We start from the raw sequence: 16,831 nt of genomic DNA on the forward strand, positions 1-16,831 counted from the left end.
GTCTCTCTGCGCCTCAGTCTCCATAGCTTGGTCTCTCCAATTCCGTCTCCCGACCCTCTCTCCGTTCACCTACTTTCTCTCCTTCGCTGTCTCTCAGTGTCGCTGCCGCCTCCTCCCTGTGCCAGTGACTCTTGTCACAGTGCCTGTCTCTCTGTCTCTGCACCGTCCCCAAATTAGAGCCACAGGCTCCAAATCCACCTCTGCAAATCTACCGGTCGGGTCGGGGAATTCAGTACCAGCCCTCAAGACAGTCCTGTTTCCACGGCTTAATACACATAAAATTTCTGGTGGTGCACGCCTGTAATCCCAGCATTTAGGAGGCTGAGGCAAGAGGATCTCTGCGAGTTCAAGGGAAGGCTGGGCTACATAGTGAATTCAAGGCCAGCCTGAACTATATAGCAAAACTCGATCTCAAACAAACCCCTTTTGGGCCGGGGATTTAGCTCAGTGGCTCCGCTGCCTGCGTCTCAAGCATAAGGTCCCGAGTTCGATCCCCGGTACCGAAAAAACGAAACAAAAAAACCCTTTTTTGGGTAGCCACAGCACCCCCTCCCCGCCCCCATTTTCTCCCTTTGCTTAGGGACACGGTGTAAGTGGAGCCCTGGAGGGGAGCCCTTCAACTGGGGTGGGGACTTCCCCAAGGGACTTCCTGGATATTTTTGTGGGGGGGGGACTAAGACTGGCTACTCCATCCCAGCTGGTGGGTGGGTAGGGGATGGCTTGGGCCCAGAATCTGGGGTTGGAAGGAAGAGACGGCTTAGGCTGGGACTCCTGGGTCCCAGGGAAGGACGGAGCCTGGTCCTCAGGAGATCCATGAGTCCTGCCAGGGTCTGCAGTCGGGAAGGATTTATTATCACTAAGTGGCCATGACAGATCTGGGGGGAGGGGGTGACACACGAAGGAGGCTGCTGCAATCAGCTCCCCTAGAGGCAGCGATTAAGGGCTCATTACCCACTGGGGAGGGAGCCTGGGAAAGACAACAGGGGGAGGACTGCTTTAGGTGGGGATTGGGACACTCCAGGGGGAAGGAAGCTCCCAGGGAGGAGGAGAGGGAGAGTTCCTGGTCAGTGAGGAGAGCCTGGAGGTGGGTGCACAGCAGGCAGGCGCAGCCCGAGGTGTGTGTGGGGGGTGGTCAGGGCTTCTCCAGCTGGACATCTCCAATGTGGAGGCTGCCCACGTCCTGGTAGGTGCCCTGGAGGCCCCGGGAGATGTCTTCGTACATGGAGCAGTCATCGAGGTTCAGGCCCTGGGGGACACAGGGCAGCAGACATCAGTACCCCAAAGCCTAGGCTCCCTGCCCTTCCCACCACCAATCCCAAGGGGGACCCTGTGCAGCCTGCACAGAGCCCCTGCCCCTGTGCTGCCCATCCCCAAGCCTCCACTCACCTCATAAAGGTTTTCATCTTCACAGTCATCCCTGGGGTCCATTCCAAACTTCTCATTCTGCCAGCGCTTCTGTGAGGGGTGAGCAGGGGGAAGCAAAACAGCTTTTCAAACTCTCCTGGATGCCTCTAGGAGGTGCTTTTCCAGAGGGGTAAGGGACATGCCACATATCCAGTATGTGGCAGGTCTCTCTGGGTCCAGAGCTGGTGTCATTTTGGCCATCTGCACTTATTATTCTCCATGAATGACAACAATGATAGTAAATAATAATAGTTCCCTGTGGCCTAAGGAGAGGCCAGAGCAGGTGACTGTGGGAGGACAACCAGCCCCCTTCTTCCTTGCTCTCTGCTGCCACTCTGGAGAGAGCGCTGCTGGTGTAAACAGGGGGACAGGGGGGATACTGGGGAAGAGGAATCAATGAGGACAGCCCCCCCACCCCCGCAGGCCAGCGCCACTTAAAACCCTTTCATTGGGTTGGCTCACTTGGCTCCCACAGTTCCCGAGAGGTGGACACATTCCAGTTCCCAGTGTGGGGGGGAACCGCAGCCCAGGCCTTGCCCACTGACTCCAGGTCCTTGGGGCTCACCCTGAACAGCAGCAGAGTCCCAGGCACCACGGCACAGAAGAGCAGGATGATCCCCTCGGCTGTGATGATGCGATTCTTGGTGCCCTCCTCCATATCCAGGAAGGGTCTGGGAGGTGGCTCTGCGAAGAGCGGGTGCTGCTCAGAACCCTGCGCCTCCTGCCCTCCCGGGATGCCCACCCCACCCATGCAGGCCCCCTCCTGCACTAGTGGCCCATTCCAAGCACAGGAGGAAGGCGCTCAACAAAAGAGGAAAGCCTGTCCCAGCCCCCAGCTGGCACAGGGGACCTGAGGCCAGGTTCTGAGCCACTCACCACGCACTCGAAGGTAGGTGCCACAGGAGTGCTTCCATGCCCCGCCAGCTTCCACTCGGCAGCGGTATATGCCCCTGTGGCTCTTGTTCACCTTTGGGATGATCCAGGAGCCGTTTTGGTCACCAGTGTGACTCAGTAACACTGGGGTCCAAGTACAGTTGCCCTGGAGGATGTGCCACCACGTGATGTTGGGGTTGGTGCCATTGTTCGGGCACTGGAAGTGGGCGTCCTCCCCAAGGCTCACTGTCACTGATGTTAGGCCACTGTGCACCCACAGGGTGGCCTGGCACCCAGGTCCTGTTGAGAAGCAGCCAGTGGGTCAGAGACTGGAGAGAGCACCACTGTCCCCAGCCCTGGCTCCTGCAGCTGGAGTGCTCCAGGGAGTGGTGGGGGGAGTGACATCACTCCTTGGGTGTGTGGGTGCGGGAAGGAGGAGAATATGATGGGTCCGCCTGGAGCCCCAGTCTCTTCTGCATGTCAACTTTGTGCTGTGTACTCTGGCTTTTGGATGTCGATTTTCTGGCACTGAAGAGCTCCTCTGAGAGCTTCCAGACAGCTCCTCGAGAGTCAGCGCAGGCAGCCGCCCTCCTGAAGGCCACTGGGGTCCCCGAGCCTCAGGTCAGCCCTGCACAGGGGACTTTACCTTGTGTAACCATCACAAAGCCCTGAGAACTAGGGTCCCTTGTACAGCAAGGTGGCTGAGGCCTAGGGAGGGGAGCGGCCCTAGGGCACAAACTCCCAGCTCCATTGGCCTGTTCCTGCCTGGGAGGGAAGCCCACATTGGCCTGCGAGCCTGGGGTGCTTCTCTCCTCCTCTGTATGAGCCTAGGGCAACCCTCAGTCTCTGTAACTTCCGGTGGCAGCCTGGGGCTCAGAGGTGGGTTCAGTCCTTCGGCTGGGCCCCAGGATAAGGGAGGGGCCACAGCTGGGTGGAGACAGGGGTGTTTCTGAGGGAGAAAGGGTTGTCTGGTGCCTTCTCCTCTGGGAAGCCTCAGCTCTCAGCCTCCCCAGGCCGGTCCACAGGGCCGGCTCGGTCTTCTGGAGGGAGGAGGAGGAAGGGATGGGTTAAGAGGCTGAGTAACCTCATGATCACAGGTTTAAGACTCAGACAGACATGAGCACCCACTCTGTTCCTAGTGTCACTTGGGACAGTGATGGTGACCTTCCCCTCTGAACTTCAGTGTGGTCACAGTCCCTGTCAGCTGGCCTTGGGTGGGGAAAGGAAGAGAGGAGGAAGGAGTGAACGAGGCACACCCTACTCCCTTGTACTGAGGAGGTTACACAGGGTGCCACTGAGATTGAAGGTGGAGACAGGCACAGCTTTTTCTCTCCTCTGATGCTCAGTGCCACCCCCAAGGCCCCTTCCTGTCCCCAGCCCCGGTGTTCAGTCAAGAACCACCTTAGTTCCTTATTTTGACTTGTGTGGACAAGGGTTGGGTGGGGGGTGGCACTGCCAAGCCTGCCTCCCTCCATGGTGCTGTGGGCACCCTGCTAACTGCCGAGCCTCCCCCGGCTTTATCTTGGTAAAGCTTGGGACATATGGGTCAGTCAATCCCCAAATCCCCCAATTGACTGATGCGCTTGCTTTCCACGTCAGCCTTCCCCAGCTCTTCCTTCTTCCAACTCCTGTCCCTGACAGAACCCTTCCCCCGCCTACGCCTTCCCTCCAGCCTCCCCAGGCCCCAGCACCTGCCCTTTGGCCACATACCCCAGCAGGCTGCAGACAACAAGAAGAGGAGGATGGTGGCCGGCAGAGCTCGGAACACTCCTGTGCCCCCAGGCATCTTCTTCCAGTAGGTGGATTAATCTGGGTTGCAGCAGGCAGATTCCACCCAAACCTCACCTCACCCTGCTTCCTGCCCAGCCCTGCCGGAGATGGGCTCCAGTGGCCCTCACTGCCGGGCCCTGTGGGCAGCCCCTGGCAGTATGCTTCAGGCCAGTCAGAGGAACTGCTCCTGCACCTGTGGCAGCCACAATTCCCCAGAGGCACAGCTACTTCAGGTGGGGGGCGGGGCTGATTCAAGCCCCACCCCCCATCCCCAAGCCTTGGGAAAGAAGGCTGGGATAGCCAGAGTCATGGGTGCCTGGCACAGGCAGGTCTGTGTGGTTGGTTCTGAGCTTGGGTTGTGCCCCTCTGGACCTTAGGCGAAACTTGTCCCCTCTGAGCCTCTGTTCTTAGCTTCTTGGGGGGTGGGGTGGGACTTAGAGATTTGTGCACCCAAGGCACAGGATACAGGGCCCGGTCTGTGGTAGGTGCTCAGTCACCATCCATGTTCAGGAGGAGTAAACAGTGCAGGCGGACCCTCTGCCCACTACCCATATGACAAGGGAGTCACTTCCCTCCCCCAACCATTTATTTATTTATGTATTTATGTATGTACGTACGTATGTATGTTTTTGGTGGTGCTGGGCAATCGAACCCAGGACCTCAGGTACGCTAGGCAAGTCCTCTATCATTGAGCTACACTCTCAGCCATTTATTGTTAATTTTTTGATTTTGAGACAGTCTCCCTAAGTTGCCCAGGCTGGCCTCAAACTTGTGAGCCTCCCCATGATCAACTCTTTACTGGAGTCCTTTTTTTTTGGTACTGGGGATCGAACTCAGGTCCTGCACTTGCAAGGCAGGCAGCAGAACCACTGAGCTAAGTCCCCGGCCCTGGAGTTCTTTTATGTTGGTCACACGGGCCAGGTAGACCATCCTCTATATTACAGAGGAGGAAACCGAGGCCCAGGGAGGCCAGGTTGTCACTTGCCCAGTGCCTTACATTCTGGGAGTGGGGGAGCAGAGTGGAGCAAGGATTCAAAGTCACCCCCTTTTTGTTTGTTTTGCAATACTAGGGATTGAACTGAGGGCTTTCACATTGAACTATATCCCTGGCCTTTTAAAATTTTATTATTTTAATTATTTTTTAAAAAATTTATATATATATTTTTGTACCGGGGATCGAACTCAGGACCTTGTGCTTGCAAGGCACGCACCAGAACCACTGAGCTAAATCCCTGGCAAATTTTATTATTTTAATTTTGAGACAAGTTCTCACTAAGTCCCAAAGTTGCCCAGGCTGGGCTTGAATGTGTGAATTTCCTGCCTCAGCCTCACAGAGTGCTGGGATCACAGGTGTGTGACACTACTTGAAGTCACTTTTGTGATTCCCAGGTTCCTTTTAGCCAGTTATTCCTGGCCAGGGAAATTAGGTTGGAGTGGGGAGAGTAGAGATGTTGAGCAGTTAGGGGATCTTCACACACATTTGGAGATGTGCAGGGAAAAAATTCAATGCAGGGGAGATTTTTGGTACGAAAAATTGAGCAACAAACCAAAAATCCACTTATTGGAGACAGATGTAACAATTGTAGGACAGTCAGGCAACAGAATACCATAGAGTAGAGGGAGTGTTAATATGAAACAACACGAGACCAACAAAAAAAGTGTAGCGTGGTGCAGTTGACTTCTTTTTTTTTTTTGCTACCGGGGATATGTTTGTGCAGCCGGCGGTGAAACCACTGAGCTAAATCCCTGGCCCAGACTTGTTTCTTTAAAAGGGAAGAAAGCAGGGCATGGTGGCACATGCCTGTAATCCCAACACTCAGGAGGCTGAGGCAGGAGGATTGGTGTGAGTTCAAGACCAGCCTGGGCTACATATCAAGACCCTGTCTCAAAAAACAAAACAAAACAAACAAAAAAGACAAAACACTGTGTGTTGCTTCACTACACACTTGTGGAAGAGATGTAGACCCACATGGGTTACAAGTGCCCAGTTCCTGAGGGGGTTATGTTTTGAGGAAGTGAGGAGGGCTGGGACTGAGGAAGGGCATACAGATGGCGTTGCCAGTTTTGGTTATCTAGTTTTGCAGTATTAGGGATTGAACCCACGGGCGCTCTAGCACTGAGATACATCTCCAGCACTTTTTATTTTTTGAGACTTTTTTTTAGGGTACTGGGGATTGAACTCGGGACCTTGCGCTTGTGAGGCAGGTGGTGGATTTTGAGACTTTTTTAACTTGCCCAGGCAGGACTTGAGCTTGTGAACTTCTTGCCTCAGACTCTGTCACTGGTGGGATTACAGGCATGTGCCACCAAGTTCAACCTGTGTCTCCCCCCACCCCCACCCCCGGTACTGGGGCTTGAACCCAGGGTTTTTGCACTGAGCTACATTACTTGTAATCCTCCTGCCTCAGCCTCCCAGTGCTAGGATTACAGATGTTTGCCACACACTTGGCTAATTACTTCTTAAACTGGTTTCTGTTACACTGTTATATTTTTTTGCATACCTGAAATACTTAATAATTTAAAAATAGTGTGACTGTCACCCACATGGAAGAGCACAGGCCAATGGTGGTGAACCTATGGCATGTGAGCCACAGTGGGCTGTGTCACTGAGAACTCTAAAAGGTCTGCCATGCCTGGCATAGGGATTCAAGCTTGGTATGGTGGCCTATGCCTGTAATCCCAGGACTCTCAGGCTGAGACAGGAAGGTCTAACCAGAAATTTAGTGAGACCCTACCTCAAAATAAAAATGGGCTGGGGATGTAGACCCTGGGTTCAGTCCTCAACACTGCATGCTTGTGCACACACATACGCAAGTTTGAGATTCCTAGGTCTGTATCTCAGCTCTGCCAACTGAGCGGCTGTGTTTGTTTCTTCTGCTGTAACATGGGTGTGTATCCAAGCCCCTGAGAGGCCATACTAGTGTTACAAAGCGCATCAACACAATTCCTAGGACAGCGGTAGTTAGTTCTCCTTCTTTGGCCCTCCAGGCTCACCCCCTTCTTCCAGACACCCAGGTGTTTGGTTGGCCCCCTGCTCTGTGCCTCAGTTCCCTTCAGGACCTAGGAAGTATGGACCCCCAGCTGGAACCCCTAGGAATCCAGGATCCTCCAGCTGCTAAACTTTTTGAGGCCCTCGACTGTCCCCCAGTGGCTGGAGGGTGCAGCTGCATGATTGCAGGCCCACTCCAGGGCGCAGGCAGTTGGGTACTTTGTTCCTTACCTAGGACCCCCGGTGGCCCACCCTGTATGAAACAGACCTTAGCATTTTGCTCTCATCAGCTTTGGGAAATGCTCTCATTCTCAAAGGGCAGAGGAAATGGAGAGCTGGATGTGGTGACACACACTTGTCATCCCAGTACTCAGGAAGGCTGAGGCAAGGACCATCATCCAGAGGTAGGTGGTGAGCTCAAGGCCAGCCTCGACTACGTGGTGAAACTTTCTCAAAGCAAAACAAAAAACCAGCCCTGGAACAGGGGTGTGACTGGCCCAGGGCTGGGCCAAGCAGAATCCTTTGGGCCTCCTCTCACCTGAGGGACAGCACTGTAGCAGGCTGAGCTGCTCAGGTTTAAATGATGGCTCTGCCTCTTTCCAGGTCTTTTATCTCCAACACCCAGGTGCTGTTTGGCACCTACTTCACCAGGGCGCTGGGCATGTATTTCTAAAGCACCTGGCACCGCAGGAGATTCTAGTGTCTTCACACAGCCATTAAGGGTGGTGGATTCACTCCCCATCAGCTGATAGTTTACGCTTCTAACACCTTGTTCTTCAATATGGGGGAAGCCAAGTGCTGTCTCCAAAGCTCTGCACAGCATCTTGCTGAATCTTGCAGTGGCACAGCTAAGGCCGAGAGAGAAAAAGGTACACAAGGTGGCAGGTAGGACATTATTTTGTATAGTGCTGGCTACCAAAGCCAGGATCTACCACTGAACTACTTCCTTAGCCCAGAGCTGGAAGGTGAACTCAAGCCCAGGCTTTGCACTGGGAGGAAATGGTACATACCTGAGGAATAGCTTGAACTGGGTGGCCTCGGGGCCTTGACTGAGCCACTTCAGGCTCAGCACCTTAAGTTTTCCCAGCTCAGAGGTGGGATTACATTGGTAAGGAGTGTATTTCTGAGTGTCAGGCACATGCCCACTGGGTGCCATTTGGATCTTCTGCCTGAATGGGGAACTGGTCATTAAGGACTCCACGGCAGGCAGCCACCGAGCAGAAGCTGCACTTCAGGGTCAAGCCCAACCTTAGTAGCCTTAAGTGGCAGCCCGTTCCAGTATGAACTTCAGTACTTCCTTCCCTTGTAGGATTTGGGGAGGTGTGTGTGGAGGAGACAGAGGGGCCTCTAGTCCCTCTTAAAGATGGGAAGGAAGTGCCATCTTCCTATCTCCAAAGAACAGCCGATTAAAAGAGACCCAGACCAGGTTACGAATGAGGCTATTTATTAACCCAGCATCTTTGTTCTAATGCTTCTTATTGGCAGCTGCCACCTGTGGGAAAGGAGAAATAACATCAGCAGAGTTTCTGCTGGGGCGCTGTGTTTAATTAGCTATCCACCATCCCCAGATGCCAAATGTACTCATCTCATCTAACCTTTACAACCACGGCCATTCCCCCAGGTTAGACTTGTAAGCTGGGCTTCAGGAAATGAGACTCCAACTTCTACCCACTGTCCTGAGGGGAAGGGAACCTCCAGCACTGACAACTGTGCCAGGCTCTGCTCTGTGGAGAGTTCCTTTTTCCAGGTCACCCAATTATTGCCAGAAACACTCCATTCTTTTTTCCTCTAACTTGCAACAATCCTCCCGCCTTAGCCTCCCAGAATGCTGATTATAGGCAAGCGCTTCCATGCCAGGCCCTTTGTTCTTTTTTTGACAAAAGTGACTAAACATCCCTAGGAGGCTCTGCTGCACTAGGGCCTGTGGACTCCTCGCCACCATTCATGAGGTCGGTGGGAGTGGTATGTAGGGAGACTGCAGAGCTGAAGTGAGCCTGCTCGAGTGAAGGACAGCCAGGGTCTAGATGGGGGACTGGAGTCAGAGTGCTGCTCCCATCTCAGCTTCTCCCATGCTGTCCCACCTGGGCCCAGCAAGAATACTGCAGTCAGAACCCTAGGGCTGACCAGGGAGGAGGGAACCAAGTGTGGGGGTAGATATGCACCTGGCAGAGACCCATAGCACGCTGGGGCAGGGGCTCCCTCTACACCAGCACACAAATTTCCAAGCAACTCCAGCAGAAAGCCAGAAAGTCCTTTTCTTTGCCCCTGGGAAGTCCTCCCGGGGAGGAAGTAAGTAAGATCTGTGTGACAAGGGGCTCTGGAAATGCCTACAGTGATCAAGGGACCCAGCTCAGGCCTGCACGCTTGCCTCACCTGTCCGGCGATTCTGTCCAGATCTCTCTGTCCCTGAGGTGTCAGCTTGCGGCCCCTGCAGAAGGGAAGAGTTATGCAGTCCCTGGTGAGAATGTGTTGCAAGAAGGCTGTGGGACCACATGAACACCAGCCCCAGCCTGCTACATTCTAATGAGCTGGGGGCAGGAGCAGGAGCCCTCCTGGGAACTGACGGGGTGTCGTTTGTGCAAGCATTAGATCAAAAGCCCCGAAAAAATCAATTGGGAAAAGTTAACGAGCAGGCTAATGAAAGCAGACAGTCGCTAAATTACCTTCCCAGAGCCTGAGGAAGTCAGCTAGAGAGGTCGGGGTGAGACCCTGACTGTTTGCGTTTCTGCTCAATCCCCTGCCTGAGGCCCGAGGGGCAGGGGCTGGGCATTTGGCACCCACCTCCATGCATGGGAGCGGCACCTGGCAACTCCACTATAGGCCACCTGTGGGCATGACCTGACTCTTGACCTCCTCACTGCTTACCCATCTTGGTCCTTTTCCACCATTTTCAGCCCCTCCAGGGCCTGGAGGACTCTGCGTGCCACACTCTTGGAGCCTCGGCTGAAGTGGCTGGGCATGACGCCGTTTCTTTGACGTCCACCGTAGATCTTGGTCATGGAGCCAACCCCAGCGCCACCCCGGAGGTACAGGTGCCGTGCTGTGGAAGCTGGAGGTAGGGATGAGAGGGAGTCTGAGGACCCTTCTCAGGGAGAAGTCTCCTCCCAACACCCAAGAGCCTTGTTCAAGGTCATATATACAATTTGCTATGAAGCAGTTAATTCTCACCACTTTTTTTTTTTTTTAGGTACCGGGGATCAAAGTCAGATCCTTGCGCTTGCGCAGCAGGCGCAGAAACCACTGAGCTAAATCCCTGGCCCCAATTCTCACCGTTTTATAGGAAAGGAAATGGAAAACACCAGGACCTAGTACTGACAACTTTCTTATCCTTCAGCCCAGTTCCTCCATGGCTAAGTGGTCCAGCACTATGGGAAGGACTCCCCCTGCCCAGGGCCAAGATCCTTAGGTTTTACTGCGTAAGTGTTGCAGTGAGATGGAGCCTAGCAAACGTTTAAGAAAAACTATGACAGAACCGGGTGTGGTGGTGCATACCTGTAACCCTGGCTCCCAGGAGGATCACTAAGTTTTGAGCCCAGTCTGGGTTACATAGTGAGACCCCATCTCAAATATCCAAAGAAAACTGATAACCATCTCTATGTGCCGGAGATTCGGAAGCAGAGAAAGGATCTACTCCTGAGTGTAGCTCCCCGGCCACATCAGCAGGGTAGAGCTCAGGAAAATGGTCAGGGCAGACACTATGTAGTGAATGCTCCTGACCCGGGCTGTGCATCACTCCCTCCATGGTCTTGGACAACTTCTGCCCAGTCTCCCTTGGGAGAGCTTCCGTGCCTGCACAGCAAGGTCCAGTAAAAGCCAGTTGAGAAGTGCCACTGAGTGGGAGCCTGGCCACTCAACCTGACCCAAGGCCCAGGAGTGAGCCCCAGACCTGGCTAAATGAAGACTCAATGTATTTGTCAAGTACTGGTCTCCTTCAGAGAAAGGGAAACTGAGGCTACAGAAGGTACTCAATGGCCCCATGTCACCCACCCCAGAGGGACTGCCTGTTGTGTCACTGAAGCCTTAAAGAATTGAAGCCCAGGAAGTTCCCAGACTTCAGCCACTGCACAGCTGTCTGACTGTGGAACATAAGGGCAGGGATTCTGCTTTATCCCTGGGGTTGAGCAATCAGCCAGTGACCCTGGTTTGCCCAGGCGACGTCTTCTTTTGGTTCAGAAGGTCAGCCGGGGCCATCAGAGGTTCATTTCTTCAGTAACTCTGGATTGAGAGGCAGATGTGGAACAGTGTTGTGTGTGTATAACTGACTAGACGAGGTGGAAGGCCTCTTCTCCAGTCTTTCTGCCAGGAGTGTCACCACTGGAAAACTCCACCCTGAAGACCAGTCCAAATGGCCCATAGTCGTGGTTGGTCGGTCCGTCCATCCTGTACCTTCACTGGACTATGCTCAGGCTCTGGGTGCAGCTGGGCAGTATGGATAGCTGCTGTAAGGCACGGCCCACAGATGCCCAGCAAAGACTGCTCACCAGGACAAAGTGGGTGGCCCTGGCTCACCAGAACAGGGCCCAGAGTTGCCAGGCAGACAGACAGCAGATGAGGACTCAAGTCCCAATACTGCTCCTGGTCAGCAGTGATGGTCTCTTTGGCCTCCAGGTGGTATGTACATTAGTACTAGAAGTGACTGTTCACTTAAACTCTAGCACAGTGACTGGTAGAGCAAGATACAATGGGCTGGGAATTTAGCTCAGTGGTTTTGCTGCCTGCTGCACGAGCGCAAAGACCCGAGTTCGATCCCCGGTACCAACCCCCCCCCCCAAAAAACCAAAAAACAAGATCCAATGAAGCCTACAGGAGTCTTCAATGGGGGCTTACATTTTTCTCAAGTGCTGTATAAAAACCATCCAGTATGGAGATCAGCTTCTGTCACATCACGAGGTCCTGCCCTGATACCTGAGTTCAGGCAGGTCATTTTTGACCCACAAGAAGGGCATTTATATTTTAAAAACTAGAAGCTGTAAAAACTGAAATAAACAGAATTCTGTACAACTGACCTCTTTCCCACCCCCTCAAGACTTGTTCTAAGAACACAAATCTAGGCCATCTTAGCTATAATTGAAGAGGGCCGATGAGCCAGGTCCTGCCACAGCTTCTCAGCTGTCCCACAGGCCCCTGCTCCTTTTCTGTCTTTGGGAGTGACAGCCCATTCCCCTCAGGAAACTGTCCATGAGTCCCTGTGCTTGAGCAAGGAGACCAAGGTTTCTTGGGTCATGGCAACTTGGCACCTCAAGAGTGTGTGCCAAGCACAGGCCGATGTACCACAGCACAAGTGGGTTGCCCGCCCTGCAGAGGTTACATGGACCAAGCTCCCCTTACAAGCAACCAGAAGCCCCCAACTGACACCACACCAGACACTTCTTTTACTCCTAAGCAGCTCCTGAGAAACAAGAGGCCCAAACAGGGTAACGCCTCATCCCTTCACCAAAGTTCTCCCTTGAGCAACACTGAGCCGTCCTCTAGGGGTCTCCACTCTCCCGAAGTGGGTCCTTCGTTTCTCTACCTCACCCTTGGACTTATCCCATCCCACAGCCCTGCCTCATGTCCAGGTCACCCGCAGAGGGCCCTGCCTTCTCCAGCTCTCAGGCTCCAGGATCAACACTTATTCCACTGGCCCACTGGAGCCTCAAACCCTTGAGGGGGCAAAACAGGCAGCCCACCACCCACCATCCAGAGAAAAAAATCAAACAGCCACATGCCTAGTTCTGGACAGAATCTACCTTCAATAATACCTCCATGGCCACTTGCAGCAAACCATTTCACCTTTCTGTACCTCAGTTTCCTGTTACAGACCACTCCTATAACTTGAGTACAGGCCAGTGATGGGGAACTTTTTAGAGCTTTCAATGATACAAACAGTCCACTGCTGCACGCATCCTATAGGTTCGCCACCACTGGTATAGGCTGATGACAGAACCCGATAGGACACTGGATTCTAGGATACTGGCAAGCACCTCCTCTATAGGGCCACACAGTAAATATCCAATCTGTCACAACTACTCTGTACCTGTTGCTGTAGTGATGCCAACAACCTGGAGTGGCAGCATCCCAACAAAAACATGAGCCTTGGGCCTAGAACCTAATTGTCCTTAGGCCACGGCGTGGCTGGTAAAGTGAGGTCCAACACAGACCATCAGGGGCTTTAGGTGATGAGACCAGTAGCAGGAAAAAAGTGCATTCCCATGGGGAGACGGCTGGGAAGGATGTAGTGGGTTAGAAGGGGGTCACGCCAACTGTAGCATGACCAGCAGGCTCACCTAGATTTATTACCCAGGATCTCGATGAGCATCACTGGGTGTCTGACCCTGGACAAGTTACTTCATCTCCCTGACACCAACCGTGAAACAGACAAAACCAATCATACTTGAGTTTTTTGCACATTACACAGAATGTGCACTCAACATTGCCCAATGGGAAAAACTATTGGACTACTTCCTTCTAATCCTAAATCCAAAGGAGCCATGCATGACCTGCCAACTGACCACTGCCAAACAACACACAGGACCAAGCAACCTTGATTCCCAGGTTTGTGGAGTGCTGTGTCTCACTCAGGCCTTGGGTCCCCAGGAAAGTCAGCTTCCTTTCCTATTTTCTAAAAATAATGGTGGGTGTGTGGATATGCCACCTACTCTACCTACCTCAGAGCTCAACTTCTAGTCCCCAGGTCAGAGGCTGTGCTGAGTCTATGTTGTGCTCCTGTGCCCAGTCCAGAGCCTGAAACAAAGGGGTCCACTAACATTTGATGTACAAATGCATGCCAACCTGTATAAGGCCCAAGCCCAAGACATCTTGGGGTCACTGTGGTAATTCAAGCAATCTGCTTCCTTACTTCCTATCTACTGAGACTTGGCTAGGATAGAGTTCCCACTTCATAAAGGCATAAGACTGAAGACTGGAAGTTAAGGCACTTTACTGAAGGCCTATACAGAGGCAACCACCCTGGCACTGATCCCATCCCCCCAAGTCTATACAAGGGTGACAGCTTACGGAACCTTGAAAGGTCAGATAAACAAAAACTAGCACTGCACAGTCAGCAAATTATTTAAATTACAACCAGAATATTAAAACAGAAGGGGGCTGCTACAAGGCCACAGGGCAACCACAAAAATTTGCAAGTTTTCTTTTGGGCACTTGGGAATCTTGTCAAGATTCAGAGCAGGGAGTGATCTGCCTAGATTCCAACGATCTAGTTAGAAATACCTTACTAGACACAAGGAAAGGGCTAGCACTGTGATCTGAACAACAAAAATAAAGACACAGCTGACTTTTCTTGAATTACTATGTAACAGACATGTTTCTAAATATTTCCCCACAATAAGCCAGTTTTGGTTCAATTGTTAGCTTCACTGTAGGAATGAACAAAAGAAGGGTTAAACAACTTTCCTGAAGTCAGTTAAACGGTAGAAACGACGCCGAACTCAAGAGTCTGACTACATGGATATAACAGATGTTGCCTCTCTAAAGTAACCACCTTATTAAAATACAAACGAACGCTCATTTGTCTCTAGACTTTCCCTGAAACTCAATGGCACAATGAACACACAGTGCATCCAGCATATCGTGACAGTAAGGTCTCTTCCTATATCACAGCCATGGGAGGAGGGCAAGACAGGGATCCATGCTTGGGCCAAGCTCATTCCCTAACCCCAGCCAATGGCCCAAAGTTCCTCACCAGCTCGCGTGTAGAACCAGTTCTCATCATAGGGAGCAAGCTCTTTATGCTTGGCCAGTTTCACTGTGTCCACCCATTCGGGGACTTTCAGCTTCCCGGACCTGGGACCAAGATAATGAGAAAAGCAATTTAGCAATCTCCACAAACTCCTCTCCAGCCTCCGTTCACTTTGAGCCTCAACCTCAATACTCACTTTTTGAGGAAGGCTGCCAGAGCTCTGACGAACTCCTGCTGGTTTACGTCTTTTACAGTAACTCCAGGCATCTACAAGAGAAGGTCATGCACATGAACATTTGGCCTAATGAAGACGACTGACAAGGACTCGGCCTGAGACCAATCGCGCCCGCAGCTTCCTCGTTAACTACCCCCGGCGCGCTTCACCCCCACCTCCCGGTCCCGCGTGGCTCACTGGCGCCCATGGTCTATGAAGACCCAGACCCACCCCGCGCCAGGAGACCTCTCGAGATGCTTCCCCTCACTCGCGGGATTCTGGGCGCCTCCCGCTGCCCAGCAAACCCTCTTGGTTCCTGGACCGCGCAGATTGGGCATGTCCAGGCCTGCCGCTCGCACGTGGTCGCCGGTCCAGGGGGCGGGGCGGCACCACGCCGGGCGCCCCCGGACCCTGAAACACGCGTTCCCGAGCTGAGAGGTCCGGCCCTGATGCCCTGAGCCCAACCCAAACCGGAGCTCCCACTTACCGTGCGGCCTCCGCGCTGCCAGCCAGGGGAAAGGGAACGACGGGGTTTCCCGGGCGCACAAATCGGGCGTCAGTCTCGCGGGAGTTCCGAGCTCTCGCGAGAGCAAGGCTAGCGCAGGCGCCTCCGCCTTTCTCAGGGAGAATGTGGAGGGCGCGGTGTGAGGGTGGCGACGCCTGTGTTTCCTTTCCCGCCCTGTCTTTTTTTGGGGTGGGGCGAGATAGCAGGGAGAGTTCCGTTCTGGAGCTGGAAGAAACCTGGCTTCTGTTGCGTCGTGCACGGCTGGCAGGAAGAGCCGAGGACACTATGAGGGCGGAAGTATGGACAAGTTGGGCAAGAAAGACCTGGCCACAGCGGCCCACCCGTTTCCCGGATAGCCGGAAGTAGGAGTGGTGAGGACGGAATTGTGATAGGGAACCTAGGGGCAGGGCAAGGAAGAAATATGGCCACCGCCTTTCCCTCGTCCACCGCCAGTAATCGCGAGAGCAGGAGGAGGCGGAAGCCCCACCCTTCTTAGGGCAGAAATTGCTTCAGCTCGTCTGAGGGGACCGGAGTGGAATGAGGCGGGAAGGAGCTAAGGGTAGGGACAAAGGCAGAGGCGGGACTTTGTAGGGTCAGTTGCTCTTTACCTCCCGGTACTGCTGTCTGTTCCGCATTTAGCCCTACTTTGGCCTTTTAGCTTTGTTAGCTTCACAAACTGTATTTACAACCGAGGGCTTCAGTCTCGAAACTGTAATCCCCGCTCTCGGGAGGCTGAGGCAGGAGGATCCAGCGAGTTTGAGGCCAGCCTGGGCTATAATAATGAGTCCAGGCCAGCCTGAACTACATTGCGAGACATTGTCTCAAAAAACCAACCAACCAAAAAAACCCCACCAAAAAACAAAACAAACAACAACAAAACCCAACCCAAATAAAACCACACCGAGATTCCAGTTATTTTCCTATTTTAAGTGATGCTCTTGTATGCAGTCCTTCACATATTCTAGAGACAAATATTTTGTGTGCCTACTGTCATGGCTGACCTGAGTGAGATCCTCTCAGCAAATATACTGCCCTGCACAAACAACACTAACGGGCCACGCTGCCCTCAGTAAACAGAACAGACGGCCATAAAAAAAATTTAGGACAAGACATACAGTCTCCCCAGTGCAAAAAAGTCCGGTATTACCTGTACACCTGAACTGACAGTCCTTGGAACTTTGACCCCAGGCATTACACCCAGATTTCTTAGTTTTGTAACCCCATCCCCAGACTCTATAACAACTTAACTTCTCCTCTGGCCAGCTGCTGAAATCTTTCATGATCTCAGCCTGTCAGCATTTAGACAAATAAGTCCAGCCTTTTTCTCACATAAACCCTGTGTCCAGGTGATCTCTTGTGTGCTGTTTGTAACACCTACTATGTGCCAGGGGCAGGTAA

The 16,831-nt window shown here is 52.9% G+C and overlaps 1 protein-coding gene across 4 annotated transcripts; it reads right to left on the bottom strand.

Moving 5' to 3' along the window:
• Positions 1-831: 831 nt before the first annotated feature.
• On the bottom strand, positions 832-15,822 carry Rps19 (ribosomal protein S19). 4 transcript variants are annotated; one of them, XM_087200798.1, is made up of 7 exons: positions 15,416-15,618; positions 14,911-14,981; positions 14,718-14,818; positions 2,281-2,577; positions 1,970-2,088; positions 1,387-1,455; positions 832-1,246 (listed from the first exon to the last, which is right to left on the bottom strand). In XM_087200798.1, the coding sequence occupies exons 2-7, from the start codon at positions 14,979-14,981 to the stop codon at positions 1,133-1,135; spliced, it is 771 nt and encodes a 256-aa protein (XP_087056924.1). In that variant the 5' UTR covers positions 15,416-15,618; the 3' UTR covers positions 832-1,132. The 4 variants fall into 4 exon arrangements, with proteins under 4 accessions (XP_087056924.1, XP_004873123.2, XP_004873126.1 ...); XM_004873069.4 differs by lacking the exons at positions 832-1,246; positions 1,387-1,455; positions 1,970-2,088; positions 2,281-2,577 and adding exons at positions 8,464-8,528; positions 9,410-9,464; positions 9,902-10,085 and having other exon boundaries at positions 15,416-15,822; XM_021250981.2 differs by lacking the exons at positions 832-1,246; positions 1,387-1,455; positions 1,970-2,088; positions 2,281-2,577 and adding exons at positions 8,464-8,528; positions 9,410-9,464; positions 9,902-10,085 and having other exon boundaries at positions 15,160-15,418.
• Between the last annotated feature and the right edge of the window lie 1,009 nt (positions 15,823-16,831).

The sequence above is a fragment of the Heterocephalus glaber genome, unplaced genomic scaffold, assembly GCF_053883595.1.
Source record: "Heterocephalus glaber isolate CG9 unplaced genomic scaffold, H.glaber_assembly_v1.0 deba00001744, whole genome shotgun sequence".
NCBI lineage: Eukaryota > Metazoa > Chordata > Mammalia > Rodentia > Bathyergidae > Heterocephalus > Heterocephalus glaber.

Coding starts and splice junctions, on each gene's coding strand:
- Rps19 (XM_087200798.1), bottom strand. CDS start 14,981: ATGCCTGGAGTTACTGTAAAAGACGTAAACCAGCAGGAGTTCGTCAGA. Junction 2,089..2,280: donor CACCTACCTTCGAGTGCGTG/GTGAGTGGCTCA, acceptor CGCTCTTCGCAG/AGCCACCTCCCAGACCCTTC. Junction 1,456..1,969: donor GGACTCTGCTGCTGTTCAGG/GTGAGCCCCAAG, acceptor CACCCCTCACAG/AAGCGCTGGCAGAATGAGAA.